General features: G+C 35.0%; 1 protein-coding gene across 9 annotated transcripts in view; it reads right to left on the minus strand.

Moving 5' to 3' along the window:
• The window catches only part of CNOT1 (CCR4-NOT transcription complex subunit 1), a 93,114-nt gene that overhangs the window by 56,960 nt on the left and 17,287 nt on the right, over nt 1–18,867 (minus strand). For all 9 annotated transcript variants that reach the window (XM_051974585.1, XM_051974586.1, XM_051974581.1 and 6 more), the window contains exons 3-8: nt 6,636–6,743; nt 5,746–5,844; nt 4,968–5,036; nt 4,829–4,883; nt 3,030–3,233; nt 495–663 (exon numbers count right to left, since the gene is read on the minus strand). In XM_051974585.1, coding sequence (XP_051830545.1) covers nt 495–663; nt 3,030–3,233; nt 4,829–4,883; nt 4,968–5,036; nt 5,746–5,844; nt 6,636–6,743 — 704 coding nt within the window. The remainder of the gene's footprint in view (nt 1–494; nt 664–3,029; nt 3,234–4,828; nt 4,884–4,967; nt 5,037–5,745; nt 5,845–6,635; nt 6,744–18,867) is intronic.

Consider the following 18,867-nt stretch of genomic DNA (forward strand, 5'->3'; position numbering starts at 1 on the left):
ATTAGCTATAAGCAATACATAAATACAAAGAAACAAAGACCAATATGAACTGACACAAAGTGGAAACATGAAAAAAAAAAATACAGACTAAAACAGTGCAAACAGAAATTATAACAACAAAATATTTACAACTGAATGCTGGGCATTCATAACCAAATTTGGCACCAAAGAAAAGAAAAAGAAGGCACCTTCTCCCCTTCCTTCTTTGCAGAGATGGAGTTAGATTATGGGTATGGAATAACACAAATAATGTCAGACTTTTTCAACAGATTGATTGGTTTGCTGAAATTTTTCCCCCTCTTATTTTTTGTTATAGGGGCTGACTCTCTGGAATAGAAAGGGATACAATCAGAAATACAAAAGGTTTCAGTAATTTGTTTTTGGCTTTTCAAAATACAATCAAAATAAAGACATAAGTGGCAAATATATATACCAGGAACACATTTCAGAATTCCATACTGGAATTTGTATTATTACTACAAATCACTACCAACCTTGCACAGAAGCCATAGCCTACTTCTTGCATGAAGTCTGCCAGAGAGCTCTCCATCATGGTTTTAGCTATCCCTCCAGAATCAGGCAGGATCCTGTCCATTAGAATGTCCCGTTTTTCAGAGTAAAGTAGTGGTGCAAGCACCACAGGACAACGTTCCTGGGGAAAATCTGTTCAAGAAGAGGGATGGTTAAAAACTAACAAAAATTAATGCTAATAATTATATGATTGTGCTAAAAGCACTTTACAAATATTCTCTCATTTGATCCTCAAAACAACTCTGTGAGAGAGGTGCCATTATTATGCCCATTTTCAGGAAATTGAGGCAAGTAATTAGGGTTTGACCAGATTCACAAAGCTAGTTAATTAAGACTAGAGTATTATTTTGTATTATTTTAACACTGCTAGATTGGGAATACAAAATCTACTTAACTAATAATGAGGAGAAAAGAATAACCACAAATGGAAACAATTAACATTGGTAATTATTGTGGGTAGAGAGCCATACTACTGTTGGTAGATATCAGGTTTTCTGATTTCAAGTTCAGTAACACAAGTTACCTTAAACAATTATTTTCTTGCTGTTCACTCACTTTTCAGTTGTATGCCAATACTTTGTGACCCCATTTGAGGTTTTCTTGTCAAGGAATTAGTTTTTACAGATGAGGAAATTGATACCAACAGGGTCATAGGACTTGCCCAGGTTCACATAACTAGTTAAAAGTTGAGTCTTCTTGACTCAAGGTCCAGTGCTGGTTCTAAGCACTGTGGCAATTAAGACAATTCCTATGTTAATCAAATCTTAAGCAATACATCTTCTACTTCCCAAAAACTTTGGCTGCTATCATTTACAGGTTCCTAGTGAAAGCAAGACTCTGTCTTGATCAATATTGGAGTGAGTACTAGGATGAGTTACTGAGCTCATTTTAACACCTAATTTCCCACTTTTCATGACTCATGTCAATCAGTCATAAAGACTTATTAAGCATTTACTATCTGCTAAGGACTCTTAAGCTTACATATGTATTGCTCATGGTTCTCCTGTGGAATAGATGAGTCTTAGTGAGGGGACATAAGCTACTGGGATCAAAAATACAAAGACGGAAAATTCACTTGCCCTAGCTTCAGACAGTACATTTTCTAATGTAGAAGACAACAGGTAAACACAAGATAAATATAGAATATGAAGAATAACCTCAGAGGAGAAGGCACTAGTCTGGGAAAGGCTTCCTGAAGAAGTTGAATCCTGAAAGAAGCCAGGGAAAAAAGGTGAAGGTAAAGGAAAGCTTTTTAGGAATGGAGACAACTGGCTCTGAAATGAGAAATGGACAGCATACAAGAGGAACAGCACAAAGTGAATCTAAGAAGACTGAAATGGTAAGAAAGGGAAGGGCTGTAGATGCCAAATAAAAGTCTCTATTTGATCCTGCATGTAATAGGAAGCCATGCTGTAAAAAAATCACTTTGCTTATTGAGTGGGTGAATAGCAGACCAGTTACTATTTCAGTGCCCCAGATGAGAGGTGGTAATAGCCTAAACTGAGGAGGCAGATCAGAGTAAAGAGAAGATGTGTGAGGAAGACTGCAACACAGAAATGACAAGATTCGGAAGAAGCTGAGAATGCCTCTAAAGTTGCAGGAAGATTGGTAACATCCTTTATGAAAGCTCACAGAGGACATGATTTAGGGACAAAAGATGACTGATACTACCAAACAGTACTTTTTAATCAAGATTTCTTATTAATTAGATTACAAATGACTTATTGGTATTAGTTTGATGACATTCACAATAACTAAAATATCACTTGGTTTTCCCCATAAAAAACATCTAATTGATTTCCATTCCAAAAGCTGGAAGAGAACTATGAACGCTCTGCTCCTATTTGCTTCCCTTTAAATAAGAAGATGAAATAATGAAAATGAAATCTACAAGCTGAGAAGACATCAAGAAAGGCCTATATCAATGACAACAGCAGTTATACCCTGTCATGAGGTCCTTTTCCAAAGCAGGCACATTCAGGCTCATATCGTAAGACTTAAAACTATTACTTTGCATTTCAATCCTAAACTCCTAAGAGAAAAACAAAATGTGGGGAAAGCTTTACAACTGATGACAACCTCTCAACTGCTCACTTGTTCAGCTTACAGGGCAGATATACTCCCAATGTTCACACCATATTAAGCATTCTTTTAAAAGTATTCAAAGACCCTCATTGTTCTTATCCTAAAAGATTTAAGTAAAGAACCATATTCCTATAGTTCAAGAATGAATTCCAGTTTCAACATAGCTTTTTTTGAATCACTTAATATTTCCTTCAGTAAAATGGGAATCACAATTTAGGTGAAAGATGAAACACCAAGCATTTCAAGTACAAAAAGTTATACAATGCTTTTTGCAGGACATCTAAGCAACAGAAGGGTGAATGTCTCCCTTTATAGCACCCATCTACTAAATAAAATTATTTTTAATCAACTAAAACAAAGGTGCCTAAGGACCATCATTCATAGCAATCCAGACAGATAGAAAATGCTCTTACCTCTACGCAGTGTCTTAAGAAAAGCGTCAATCTGTTCCTGTCCAACCCCAAAAGCTCCCTTCTGCCCAAAAAGGAGATGGGAGAGGAGGAGGTGCAGGACCTCTATGGCAATATCTTGGAAGCCACCTTCTTGATTTCCACTGACGTCTGCGTCAATGTAAGAGCGCAGAAGATCTGGAAGTTTCTGTTTGACAAATTGGGCAGCTAAAAGGAGAAATCAACAATAAACAATTATTTCTGTTCTATTTTAAAAAAAGACAAACCCCAAGCCCCTAAGAATCCAATACTTCTCTATCTCTCAAAATCCCATCCTATATTTTTTTCTTGCCCCAACTTTAACAATGTCCCATCAGACCAGAACCAAGACTGAAAAAGAACTAATTCAATTTTAAAGGGCACCCCACTCTAAAGTAAAGCTACATTAAAATGCCCACAATCAGTCTGGGCCTGATCACTAATATTTTTTTAAAAATAAAAAAAATTCCCCACCCTTCACACAGACACAAATTTTGTAAGCTAAATTATGAAGAGGAAAGGGCAGGTTATTATGAAACTTGGTCACTATGTTGATTGTCAGTGCTTTAAATATTTTTCTTTGAGACACCTGGATAGCACAATGGAGAGAGGATTGGGTCCCGAGTCAGGTTGTGTGACCCTGGACAACTCACTCAATTTCCATTTACTCATCTGTAAGATAGGGATAACAATAGCAACTACCTTCCAGGATTATTGTGATGATCAAATGAAATAATAATAATTATAAAGCACTTAGCATGGTGCCTGGCAAACATTGAGCACTCTATGTATGTTAGGGACAGTTTACTGAAAGGTGGGGGTAAGTGATAACTGGGAATGACTGATATAAAAAACAAAAGACATCAATGAAACAATGTTCAAACTGTAATTAGAAGTCATGATTGTGGGTTTTTTTAAGTATACAAGCACCAAAATAAGTAATAGTCTATCAAGTTAAAAGAAAATTTCCAAAGTACCATGGCTCCAAGTAATTAGCAAGGACATGTAAAAATGTATTTATAAAATCTTCCCAGATTTTCCACAGCCTGTCTTCCTTTCAAAGTGCTGCTGCTAACAGCTAGGGTTATCATAAAGTGATCTGTGAAATAGGGTAACTAATTATTTCAGCATCCTATAGGCAACAAAGGTTACACAGGAAATAAAATACCTGATTACCTGGGCCTATGTAAGTTCCATTTCACTTTGAAAGAGTAGGAATAGAAGAACAAAAGGGCAATAATATCAAGGGAATTATTGGGAATGGGGGAAAAATACAAAGGATGATGGCCTACTAGTACTAGACTTAAAATTATTACAAAGCAGCAGTCATCAAAAACATTTGGTATCGGTGAATTAATGAAATCAATCAAATATACATAACACAATAATCAATGATTATAGTCATCTATTATTTGATGACTCCAAAACTCCAACTTCTAGGATAAGAATTCACTATTTCATAAAAGTTGTTGGGAAAAGTGAAAAATAACATGTCAGAAACTGAGCATAGATCTACATCTCAAATCCTGTACCAAAATAAGGTCAAAATGGGTACATGATTTAGGCATAAAGGGTGATACCATAAGCAAAGCAGGATTACAAGGGATAGTTTACCTATCAGATCTTTGGAGAAGGAAGGAATTTATAATCAAAGAAGAACTAGAGAACATTATGAAATACAAAATGGACCACTTTGATTACATTAAAGTTTTTGCAGAAAACAAAACCAACATTAAAGAGTAAAATTCTAAATTCACTACCATTTTGAAGCATACTCAACTTACCAAAACCTCGTAGATCTGAGCTGGAAGAATTCAAGAGAGCAAGACCAAAAATGACCTGAAGTAAGAAAATAAGATTAAAGTAAAAACCTTGATATTATCATTTCAACTTAACTCACTTTCACTGTCCAAAATCACCTACCTCTTGAACCTTGCTTAACTTGAGAACTTTACTCAGCTGGGCAAATAAGTGGGGTGAAGGCTTTAGACTCTGAAACCAATAAAATTGTAAGATATGAATCATCTTAGTAAGTTTTCTTGATCTGGCTATCAGTGAAGATAAGCAAAGCCATTCTACAGAGTCTGCCTACAACAAAACATACTAGAACCTATCACCCTTAATTTTCAATCAATAATATTTCTTCTGCAAAACTATGAGGAAGGTGGTAAATATGGCCCAGGATCACAAATTTTAAAAGTGTCAGAGCCCAGGTCTTCTGGCATTAAGTTTTAAAGCCAGTCAAATTCCTCTTCTCTTTACAAGGTGATTGTAGGGCATGATCCAAACTTGGTTGAAGTCTATTTTATCATATAAGGCACCTGTAAGAGAGAGGCATGATCACAATGCCAATATTTAACTACAATAAGCATGAAAGGTGAATGTGGAATGTGGAAATAAGAAAACTGGGTTTGAATCCCAGATCTTTTCAGTACATGTTTGACTTTGAAAATACCACTTACATTGTCCAGGAATAAAACTTTCAATCTACAAGATTAAAGGGTTGACCAGATGATCCCCCTAAGGTCTTTTTATGATCAAAATTCTAAAATGTTATACCACTTAGAGTTTAGGTAATATATATATATCTTTACTGAGATCTTTACCACCAAAATAATGAACTAGAAAATCTGAAAAAGGCAAAATGGCTCCTCTGAAAAACCTAACATCCAGTTTAAAGAAAATTATAAAGAATACAAACCTTCTGATAGTGCAATGGATTATCAATGGCATAGGACAGCGTCGAGATAAAATTTGGCTTTGTAATCAATGATGCACACTCCTGAATCAGAAACTGAGTCTTAAAAAAAAAAAAAAAAAAGAACATTTGGTATTTATTCAAACTGTTGAAGTTATTATTTAAATGTTCACATAAGCACTTGATCTTTTCACAATTTTTAAAAAATAAAGAGTACATAAATCTATTAGAATACTTTCCCCTTGTTCCTTAAACCAACTTTAGAAAAACAAACCTATAAAACAGCTAAATAAATGCAATGATCAATATTAGTCTTAAGCAGATGAGCAAACATTTCTTTTTAAATACAGAAATGAGAGACCTTTATAATTTAAATGCAGTATTTACAGCCAGTACAAATGCCACTAAGCCCATGTAGTGATACCTGCATTAAACAAAAAGCTTTTTGGAATAATACCAGTTCATTACCCATTATAAATAGATTAGAAAGCAAAAAGTCTCTGATTTCAAGGAGGTCCCTGTCCTCCACAAGAGGAGCTGCTACTTACAGACAGAGGGAGATGTAGGTAGAGAAGTGTCCTATCTCCCTTAAGATTATCCCACAGAATCAGTAAGTACCTACTCCACTTTCAGGTTAAAAAAGAAAACATGCTTTCCCTGAACTAGATTCAGGACAAGTTCTGTACCCAAAGCAGAATCACTGCCTATTCTTCAGCCACTAACACAGTACTGTCTTATAACTATGAACTAAAATTTATCAATCTCCTCCCAGCTATTAAAAAGGATTAAAATCAAATGATTTAATTGATTTGTTACTGAATATTTTCTAAATATTCAAAGTGAAATGGTTGGTTAACAGAAATAGACACAATTTAATTATATGCAAAAAGTACCTGATGAAAATCTTTGCCGCTACTTTTACCATCGCCACTGAAATCCACATGAGAAAATAGGCAGCGTAATAAATGCCTATCTGCCTCCGGGCCGTGTCGATTCACAATCTGAAAAAACCAATGAATATGTCTTCTTTCAGAACAGGAAAAGAAATATATATATATATATATATATATATATATATATCAAACAAATCTCAATCCACAATGAATACCCAATTATAGAAGAAGCTGAGATGCAGGGTATATTGACTTTATATATAATGAAATGTGTATTTAAATCATTAAGTCATCAGGGACAAAAGAGGAAAAAGCTAATTAGTACACAATCTTAAAATCATTCTAAATCAACAGGTATAGCACAATTACTCTTAATTTTAAGCCAGCAACATTTTACATGGATCATGTTTAAATAATATTATATTTTTTTCTAAATTTGTTAAATTAAACTTGTTTCTAACCCTATAAACTGTCCTAGCTTTTTAAACTTGTCTACTTCAAAAAGGGCAGCTAGGTGGTACAGTGGATAGAATTTTAGGCCTGGAATAGGAAGCCTTGAGTACAACACCAGCCTCAGATACTTATTAGCTGTGTGACCCTGGACAACTCAGTTAACTCCACTCATCTAGGTTTCCTGATTATAAAATGAGCTGGAGAAGGAAATGGCAAACCACTCCAATATGTATCTTTGCCAAAAAAAATCTCAAATGAATCACGAAGAGTCAGGCACAATTGAAAAGTGATCAACAACAAACTTCAAAAAAGAAGCTACTGGTCCAAATACAGTAGTTTTGAATGAATTAAAACGCATTGATCATTCACTATGTGCCAAGCACTAAGCTAAGCACTTGGGGATACAAAGAGAAAAAGTAAAATACCTCCCACTCAAGCAGCTCATACTCTAAATCAAAAGAGACCACACATAAAGTTTGACTTCAGGGCCCTAAGGGTTTGGTGGTAAGGCAAATGCCAAGGCTAAGATATCCAAAAGTTGTATTCATGAATCAGATGACTATGTGCCAAGGGTGTGAACATGATGGAAAGAGATATGGAAGATGGTAAAATCTTAAGAACATCAGATGATCCTCCAAAAAAGTTGATTGCTACCTCATCTCAGCAATTTTAGCAGTCAAATAGGTCTAACAGTCCTTGAACAGCTGCTTTTTGATTTTTTTTTTTTTTTTTGGGGGGGGGGGGTGGGAAGGGAGAAAGGGTTTGAGTAAAGGAATGGAAGGTAGAGAAAAGAGAAGGCAAAGGACAAAGGGTATCTCTAGTATCACTAGTATCTGGGCAGTTTAAAACATTGTTCCTAGAAGTTTTCAGCTTTTCTAATCCAAATTCAAGGGAATACATTAGAGTTTAATATTCAGAAAGCTCCCAAATCAACTAGTATCCAGAGTCAGGTTTGGAGAGAGCAAGAGACTTATCTATTCCAAGAACTTGGACTGGAAGGAGAGCAAAGTCAAGAGGAAAATACTTATTATCAACTAACAGCATGCCTGCATGCAGGCAAATTAGTTGTCATTCCCCCCACGCCACTTTGATAAGATTGCTAATGTTTACAGTATATTCATCCTAACATTAAATGACTGTCTCATTTTAGTCTTCCTCCCAAGAAATCTAAGCTAATATTCAATGACACATATCCAACATACAAGAAATATTTCTTGTTTCATATATTCATTGTCACAATTTGTCAATTAGAACCAAATTATAGTATTAAAAAACCTAGCAAATCTTTCATTCTAAAATCCCATTCTCCAAAGTCAACAAGACATTAAAAGAATGTTGAAATAAGTACACTTATTTTTGTCTTCAAAATCAAGGAAAATGATCTTGGTAACAGATCCCCTTCTAAAAACCAATTTATATTAATTACTCCTAAGCTTCAAATAAACACGCCTATATTTTATTATACAAAATGTGGTGCAGTAAAAAATTGAATTATATAGCTCTGTAAAATATGTGAGACAAAAATTAAAGTTCAACAAGTAAAGTCTGCACTACTCTATTAAGTTGTAAGGACCTGTAACAAATGTTCCTGGATCACTTCATTTTCTCAGAAAGATGAGACAGCTTCCTGAACTCAAACCTGGCCTTAAGACACTTCTAGATGTTGACCTTGGGCAAATCATTTTACCTTGTTTGCCTCAGTTTCCTCATCTGTAAAATGAGCTGGAGAGGGAAATTGCAAACTACTTCAGTATGTTTGCCAAGAAAACCTCAAATGGGATCGCAAAGAGAGGGCTAAAAAACTTGAAACACACACACACACACACACACACACACACACACACACACACACACACACGGTTCTTTCTACCTCTAAACCTACAATCCTGTCTTTTAAGTCCCACATGACACTTATTAGTGGTGTCTTAAGTCAGGCTCTTCATTTCTAAAAAGGGAAAATAACTGCACTACAATAATCTCAATGTGTTAATATGAGCATTTACACTTAGAATCAGGGTGAGTTTGTTAATCTCTTTGGTGATTAATATTTTGGTATAAGGGCAGCTAGATGACAGTGAATAGAGCACCAGCCCTGAAGTCAGGAGGACTTGAGTTCAAATAGGACCTCAGACACTTAACATTTACTAGCTGTGTAACTGGGCAAATTACTTAACCCTAATTGCCTCCCCAAAACTCCCCAAAACCACTTTGAGTATTGTCCAGAAGAGAAAATATAATCATTGATATCATATTTTCAAAGGAGATGTGCTACATTAAAAGTTGAAAAAGATCGTAAGAGTAAGAAAAACTTTTACTCTTAATTGTTCACCTATTAGCACCGGTAAGTGTACAGAAGTTCAGGCTAGACAAAGACAACCCTCACACAATCACAGATTTGAGAAATAACACAAAGATAGCAAAAATAAGTTTTTAAGAGTCATCCAGGACTAACTGATAAATCACGTAACTTAACCTCAGTCTCCTCTGCTGATTCTTCTTTTCCATTTCATACCACATGTGTACCCCAAAGGTCTATTGTGGGCTCCTTATATTTTCACTCTATAAGAGAACTCATTTGGTGATCTCATCGGTTCCTTCTCTAGGCAAGTGATTCCTATTTCTATATAACCTGTCTTAAGTCTTTCTCCCAGCTTAAACATCTCAAACTGAATACCTTGCTAGGCCTCTCAAATCTAGCATGTCCTAAACCTCCCAATTTATTTCTTGTTACTGTCAAGACTGCCACCATTTTCTCAGTCACCCAGATCATAAGCCTCAGTATCATATTCAACTTCTCACTCTCTGTCACTGTACAAACCCAATCTGTTGTCAAATCTTGTCATTTGTACCTTCACACTATATATGTATCCATTTGTATATATATACCCACACACAGTACACACACACACATATTTTTCCTTATCTCCATTCATATGCCCATAACTCAAATTCAGGCCCTCCTTATCTCTCACCTATACTATTGCCAAAGGCTTCTAATTGGGCCCTCTTTCTCAAGTCTCTTTCCATTCAATTTATACTCATCCTGATGCCAAAGTAATTTTTCTGAAACTCAGAGGTGACTGCGTCATCCTCTGCCCAGTAAGGTCCAATGGTTCCCTATTCTCTCTCTTCAGGATCAAATATCATATTCTCTGTCACCTGGCTTCTTCCTTTCCTTGCAAGTTTTTAGGGCTCTACCTTAGAGCCCTGCACAGACTCAGAGGCTCGATGCCTCAACTTGCACTTCTTTACAACTCCATTTGCCTTTGTACCTGGCTAACCCTCCTTTCCTCCACCACTTCAGTCCCCCATCTTCCTAGAGGCTTTCCCAGTGCCCATCCCCTTCTACTTTCTTAAGATCCCCAGTACTCAGCATAGTGGCTGTGGCATAATTAGTACTTATTAAATGTTTGTTCACAACTTCTTCATTCATTATCCAAATACAATACAACTGGCTTATAAACAAGTTACATATATATAGCTATTCTTAACAAATGAATTTAGGCAATCAACACAAAGCTACAAAAGGTGAATTATAAGTCAATGATTAGAATCAATTCGATTACAAGTATTTCTATCATATTTCTAACAAATATTTTCTTATTGTGATAACTTAAAAACAATTGCTAGGGTGAATAAAAATGTAAAAACAATTATATCTTAAAAAAAGCAACATGAGGATTTGTTAAGACATGTTGAAGTTAACAAGATATCATCATGGAAAATAAAATTTAATTTCTAATGTTACTAAATGTGATAATATTTTCAAGTTAACTTTGATTAAGTTTTGAAAATGTTACAACAAATCATATACTATTTCTTGCTAATTTCCTGGCATTTCCAAGGTCAATTCTTAATATTAAGCTGAAATATTTGGATATCTATTTCATGGTAGGTAGACAACTGGTTTCCCCACCAGGAAGAACTCTTCAAACAGACACTCTCTTGTGGTATGCTGGATAAGTCATTTAAACTCAGTACTCTAGGTCAGTGGTGTCAAACTCAAATGAAAACAAGATCATTTAATTTATAACTGAGATACCTACGGACAAATTATTAACTTGGAAAATCTTATATTTAATATTTTATAGTATTTTTATTTTGCCAAATATTTCTCCCTAATTAATATTCATCAATTTATAATGTTGCAGAGGATTACTAAATCTGGGCAATACTTTATATTAATAATATAGCAGGTCCAATCCCTAAATACAATTAGCAGTTCTGCCCTAACCTGAAAATTACCATCCAATAAGTGCTTATCAAAGAATTTTGAAAATCTTAGAAGTAAACTGGTCAAAGTCCCTTAAATACTTTGATTCATCTGAGATTATGGGGTGATAATTCAATTTATTAAAAAAGTACTTATGAAATGAACTGATGCAACCATTCTGAAGCTATGCCAAAGGGCTATAAAACTCTGCATACTTAAACTCACCATTGTATCTCTTGTAGGTGTATCCTAAAGGGGAAAAAAAAAAAAAAAAAAAAGGACCTAGTTGTAACCAAATATTTATGACAGCTCTTTTTGTGATGACAAAAGAACTGGAAATCAACTGGGGAAAGGGCTGAAAAAGTTGTGGTATATGACTGTGATAGAATATTATTGTACTGTAACAGGATCCTTTCAGAAAAATCTAGGAAGACTTGCATGAATTGATGAAAAGTGAAGTGATTAAAACCAGGATATAATTGTACACACTTACAGCAATATAGTATGATGAACTGTGAATGACTGATTTAGTTATTCTCAGTAATACAATGATCTAAGACAATTCCAAAGATCTCATAATGAAAAATGCCTCCAGAGAAAGAACTGATAGAATCTGAATGCAAAAATACTTTTCATTTTGTTTTTTCAATTTTTTTTTTGAGAGGGGTGTTTTCTTTCACAACATGACTAATATGGAAATGTGTTTTGCATGACTGCACATGTATAACAAATTGCTTGCCATCTCAAGGAGGAGGGAGGGAAGGAGAATATGGAACTCAAAATTTTAAAAATCATTTTTACATGTGAAGGGAGAAAGAGATATTTAAACCAACTATTTGACTTAATCAGTTTTTACATATAGTTACAAAAAATGAATGTTTAAAAAAAAAATAGATTGGTTCATTCTAAAATTAGAAATCAAATGCAAACTTTAGGTACTTCCTAGTCTCTGAATAGTAATAGCATTAAATATATGGAATTTTTACTGCAAAACTGGGGGTGGTTTTTAGCACACTTCAATGACTAGATTCCCAAATGGGAACCTCTCCAATTGGAGGGGAAATGTTGCAACGTGATCTAATAACAGGTTATAAAATGGTTAGGTAAAGTTACCCAAGACAGAGGCAACTAAAAGGCACAGTAGATAGAGCACTGGCCTAGAGTCAGGAAGACCAGAGTTCAAATTCAACCTCAGACATTTGACACCAGCTATGTGACCCTGAGCAAGTCACTTAACCCAACTGAGGAGGAAGAGGAGGAGGCGGAAGAGAAGGAAGTTTTATCCAAGAGACAGAACAAAGCATGCTTCATGGCCATAGAAACTTAACTTGTTTAAACACCAATAAAACTTTGTAAGTTATATAATTAAGGTTAACCTTAGGAAAATGGACTTGTCAAAATATGCTAAATCTCAAATATGCTAAAAGTAGTTTTATGATAAAAAATTAGAGCATGTGTCAAAAATTTATTCAACTCAATGCCAAACACAAAATGCCTGTTTTAGATGAAGAGGACCTTCATTATTAACTTCATGCAAGACACTTGACCTTTTCTGAGCCTATTTCCTTCTCTGTATAAGAAAAGCTTAACCAGACCTCTAAGATTCCTTTCCACTTCCTTTCTCAATCAAAGGGTTACAGATTTACAATTAGAAAGAGTGCAGAAATTCCCTCATTTTTCAGATGAGGAAATTGGGACTTAAAAGGTCTCTTACTCAAGGGCATACAATTAATGAGCATCAGAGATGGGATTTGGATCCAGATCTATTGTCCACATACAGTCAATGCTCTTCTTCCTATACTAAGCTTCCTCTGCAATCTGTGGCAATCATGAGCAAAGAAACACACACACACACACACACACACACACACACACACACCAGACTTTTAAAGTCTCAATTCCAGAGCTACAAAAGGAAGCGTCTGAACATCCCTTTCTAACTCCAGCTCCATTATCCTACCATGTTCCAGGTTATACCACACTGGCATAGCCTTTGCAAACCTATGGTCACTTCTAAAACATCTGGGAAAGATTTATTTCAATAAAGTCCTTCAGTAAATCCATGAATTATTATCATCGCATATAAAATGAACTAAAGTTTCTCACATTTTAGTATATTCTTCACCACAAGCAAGTAATATAGGCAACATTAGAATATGGATACATTGTTCTACTAATAGGCTTTCACTTTACCTATAGTAATATAAAGCATTCCATATCAACTTTCATTTCCCTACAAGTTGGAAATTTGACTTTTAACTGCTATAAGTGCAATGTTCAACATGATATATACTTCCAAGTCTTCCACCAACCCTAGATATATACCAAGTAAAATAATCTGATTAAGAAGTTGCAGTAAAAAAAAACACCAGTCTTAATAGAAAAATAACAATCTCATTCATCCTTAACTCCCTTTCTTCCTACCATCCTCAAGGACACCAGAATCTATTATACATTTTAGAATGTCATGTATAAGCTACAAGTTTATGCGTAAAGTTAGCCAACAGACAACATACCACAAAGCTCTTTCAGATTTACTTTCTAAATAAGTGCCAAAAATTATACACAGATCTTTACTGGACAATTATCTGACAATAAAGTTAGTTGTTATCTCTTTTTATGCTCTCACCACAAGATGACATGTAAAATGTCATTTTGGGATTATTGTAACCCATTTCAAGGCAAGAAAAATCAAGAATGACAGACACTTTCTTTTTTATTGAATGAATAGGTGAATGAATGAAAGAAACAATTATTAAATGATTATTATGTGCCAAGCTCTATACTAAATACTGACAATAACTTAACCCCAAGGAGCTTACATTCTAACAGTGGAAAAGAACACATACAGAGGAAGTAGGGACCAGGAGATGGTGTTTTGTTAATTAATAAATATTTAATAATCACTCGCTATGTGCCAGATATCATGCTAAGTGTTGGGGATGCAAAGAAAGGCAGAAAGTGCCTATTGTCAAGTTCACAATCTAATGAGGGAAATAACACAAAAACAACTATTTGCAAACAAGCTATAAACAGGATAAATTAGAGATAATCAAGAATGGGAAGGCACTAGCATGAAAGGAGATTAACAAAAATTCCTCAAAAAAGTTGGATTTTTAGAAGCTAAGAAATAGAGAATTTCAGTCATGGAAGATGACCAGTGAAAACGTCCATTAGTTAGGAGATGAGTATGCTGCTCAAATAATAGCAAGGAGCCCAGTATCACTAGATTGTAGAATATGTGGGTGTTGAGAAGTAAAAGGGAGAAGAGAAACAAAGGGTTTTGAATGCCAAGTTATATTATATTTGATCCTGGGGAAATGGAGAGCCAGTCACTGGAGTTCAAAAGTTCTGACATGATCAAATCTGCACATCAGGAATATCACTGATTGCTGAGTACAGGATGAACTGGTGTGGAGAAACCTACCAGCAACTACTATAATAATCTAACTGTGAGGTGAACAAGGCCTGACCCAAAATGGGGGTACTATCAGAGGAGAGAAAGGACATGCAAGAGAGATGCTGGCAACCCTTTTTTGTGGTGTTAAGGAACTGGCAATAAAGTGGATGCCCATCAATTGAGGAATAGCTGAATAAGTTATGGTGTATGAATATAAGGGATTATTATTGTTTTATAAGAAATGACGAGCAGCAAAAAGTTATCAAACTATGCAATTTGATGCAGCAGTGTTTCTACTAGCTTATGTACCAAAGAGATCTTAAAATAGGGAAAGGGACCCATATGTGCAAAAATGTTTGTGGCAGCCCTTTTTGTAGAGGCAAGAAACTGGAAACTGAGTGGATGCCCATCAATTGGAGACTGGCTGAATAAATTATGGTATATGAATGTTATGGAATATTATTGTTCTGTAAGAAATGACCAGCGGGATGATTTCAGAGAGACTAGGAGAGACTTACATGAACTGATGCTGAGTGAAATGAACAGAAGCAGGAGCTCATTGTACACAGCAATAATAGATTATACGATAATCAATTCTGATGGATGTGGCTCTTTTCAACAATGAGATGACTCAGAAATTGTGGTATATGAACGTTATGGAATATTATTGTCCTGTAAGGAATGACCAGCAGGATGAATACAGAGAGGACTGGCGAGACTTACATGAACTGATGCTAAGTGAAATGAGCAGAACCAGGAGATCATTATATACCTCAACAATGATACTGTTTGAGGATGTATTCTGATGGAAGTGGATCTCTTCGATAAAGAGAGCTAATTCAGTTTCAATTGATCAAAGATGGGCAGAAGCAGCTACACCCAAAGAAAGAACACTGGGAGATGAATATAAACTGCTTGCATTTTTGTTTCTCTTCCCGGATTATTTATACCTTCTGAATTCAATTCTCCCTGTGCAACAAGAAAACTGTTCGGTTCTGCACACGTATATTGTATCCAGGATATACTGTAACCTATTCAACATGTAAAGGACTGCTTGCCATCTGGGGGAGGGGGTGGAGGGAGGGAGGGGAAAAATTGGAACAGAAGTGAATGCAAGGGATAATGTTGTAAAAAATTACCCTGGCATGAGTTTTATCAATAAAAAGTTATTAAAAAAAAAAATGAGATGACTCAGGCCAGTTCCAATTGTTCAATGATGGGGAAATTGGAACAAGGTTATGCAAGGGCTAATGTTGAAGAATTGTCCACACATATGCTTTAAAAAATAAAAAGCTTTAATGAAAAAAAGAAAAAAATATTGAGCAGGCTGATTTCAGAAAGGCCTGAAGAGACTTACATAAACTGATGGTGAGTGAAATGAGCAGAACAGAAGATTATTGTACACAGCAACAAGAAGATTATGTGATGATTGACTGTGATGGATTTAGTTCTTCTAAATAATGAGATTGATTCAAGGCAATTCCAATAGATTTGGGATTGAAAGTGCAATCCACATCCAGAGAGAGATGTGGAGATTGAATGTCAATCAAAGCATAGTATTTTCACTTGTAGCTTTTCTTTCTTGTTTTTTATTTCTCTTTGATTCTGATTTTTCTTGCACAACATGACAAATTAGGAAATATATTTAAAAGAATTGCAGAGGCATGATTTCAAAAAGGCATAGAGAGAGTTGCATGAATTGATTCTAAAGTAAAGTGAGTAGAACCAAGAGAACATTGTACACAGCAACAAGATTATGCAATTATCAATTCTGATGGATTTGGCTTTTTTCAACAATGAGGCCAACTGCAATGGTCTTGTGATAAAAAAAAAAAAAAAAAAAAAAAAAAAAAAAGCCGGAGAGGGGACTGTAAGGACATAGTATTTTTACTTTTTATATTATTTGCTTGCTTTTTGCTTTCTTTTTCTTTCCCTTTTTGATCTGATTTTTCTTGTGCAACGTAGTAATTATGAAAGTATGTATAGAAGAACTACACATGTTTAATACATATTGGATTACTTGCTGTTAAGGGGAGGAGAAGGGGAAAGGAGAGAGAAAAAGATTTTGCAAGGGTGAACGCTGAAAACTATCTTTGCATGTATTTGAAAAAAATAAAACTATTATTAAAAAAATTTTTTAAAGTTATATTTGGCTGAATATGGGAATAGAGACAAGAGGAGAGCGAAGGATAACACAGGTTGTAAGCCTAGATGACTGGAAGGATGGTGATTTTCAACAGTCTGAGGAAGATAGGAAAAAGGAATAGTTTTCAAGAAAAGCTAATAAACTCAATTCTGGACAACTAAGTCAGAGGGAATTATGTCTTGTTCTGCCTAGTGTTTGTCTGTCTCCCTTTCTTGGTTCTTTTTGAAATAAAATACCCTTTTAAAGCTAACAAAGCACTTTTCTCCAAACAATCCTGCTAGATTGAGTAGAATTGATCTATTTTATGAATGAGGAAAACAGACTAGAGAGATTAAAAAATATTGACAGCATGATCCACACCATTTATTTTCTGTGCAATGACTGGCTTCAGAGATATCTAGCAGTAGTTTGGGAAGAGCTGCTCTACCAAAAACAGACAAAAAGTCACAATAACTGTCATCAAGCCATGTACTTCAACTTTCATTGACAGCCATCCTACCTCCACACTTTCGAATACACTCAATGACTCTTCCCAGCTCTGAGAAGATGGTAGGATAAGACACTCAATAACATTAAAAACTGAGACTAAAACAAATCAAAAGAACACAGAATTACAAAGCCTAGGAAAGTTAGAAGCACTAAAACTCAAAACAAATAAGAGACTTTAAGAAGGAAGCTAAGGACAATGAACAAGTTTTAAAACCTGTCTTGCTCAGAGCAAACAGGGTAATTAAAATAGATGAGAGTAAAAGCACAAGTGCTTAAATATTCAACCCTTACTCTGGTCTGGGAAGAATCCAACAAAAATGGCTCATCAGCAAATAACCTTCAAGACCATCTCACTATATTTAAGAGAGCATCCAACTGACATTAATGAATTCACACTATGAAGCCCTGATTACAGTATCCAGGGAATGCACATGACCATTGGGTCCTTGTCAATGACCTCCAAGAGACCACACATAATTAGGAACATGTCACAAGATTAGGGAAATATGAACTAGACTGGTAACCATGACTTGAATCCATGACAAAATTCTAGCACATAAAAAAGGGATAGTTAGTGAACATCTACAAAAGGAAGAAAAGATTGCAGAATCAAGAAAAGATTATACCAAATTAACTTCATCTCCTTTTTTGATAAGTTACCTGACTGATAAATTAAAGGAACCATGTAGGTAAAAGACTATAATAGATTTAGAATTGGAAGGAAGCTCAAAGAGGTCATTTAGTTCAACACCCTCATTTTGCAAATAAGGAAACTGAGCTACAAAAAGATAAAGGCTCAATGTCACAACCAGTAGTCGGGAAAACTAGTACATGAACTCTTGCCATCTTTCTATTATAACATGCTGAACTGCTTAGATTCTAGCAAAGTATTTGACAAAGTCTCTCATCCATTCTTCAGGACTAGTAATAAAAGTAGATAACAATACTTGTTTATGATTATTAAATAATAGGTCAGTATCAACTTGAATAAAAGCTTCTCAAAATCACAGAGGGCACTAGAAGGGATGATTCACTTCTATAATTCAATGTTTTTTGCCAAAGGCACTTTTCTTATAATTATGTGAGGTAAGAAATACATCAAATATTAATAACCTTTTATAAGCTCTGCAATTAAATAACTTGTTCGTGATCACATAAACATTCTAATAAATAACAAGTATAGGATTTGAATCTAGATCCTCTCACTACAAAACTAGTATTCTATCCCCTGTATAATGTGCAATGACAGAAATAGGAAAATTTATGCTAGAATTAAAATACTGGCCTGAATAAAATTTAACAGAAATAAACAAACCCTTACATTCACACCAAATAAATGCTAGATATCAGCTCATCTGAAAAACACCTATGGAGCAGCTCAAAATGAACCAACTGTGTAATACAGTAGCCAAAAATCCCAAATACTGTCTTCATCTACATGGAGAGACCCATAAGATACAAAATTAAGAAGAGCCATATCTCACTAGTCAGACTACATGTTAAGAAGGCTGTCATTAAACCAGAGATATTG

The sequence above is a fragment of the Antechinus flavipes genome, chromosome 2 (genome assembly GCF_016432865.1).
Source record: "Antechinus flavipes isolate AdamAnt ecotype Samford, QLD, Australia chromosome 2, AdamAnt_v2, whole genome shotgun sequence".
Lineage (NCBI taxonomy): Eukaryota > Metazoa > Chordata > Mammalia > Dasyuromorphia > Dasyuridae > Antechinus > Antechinus flavipes.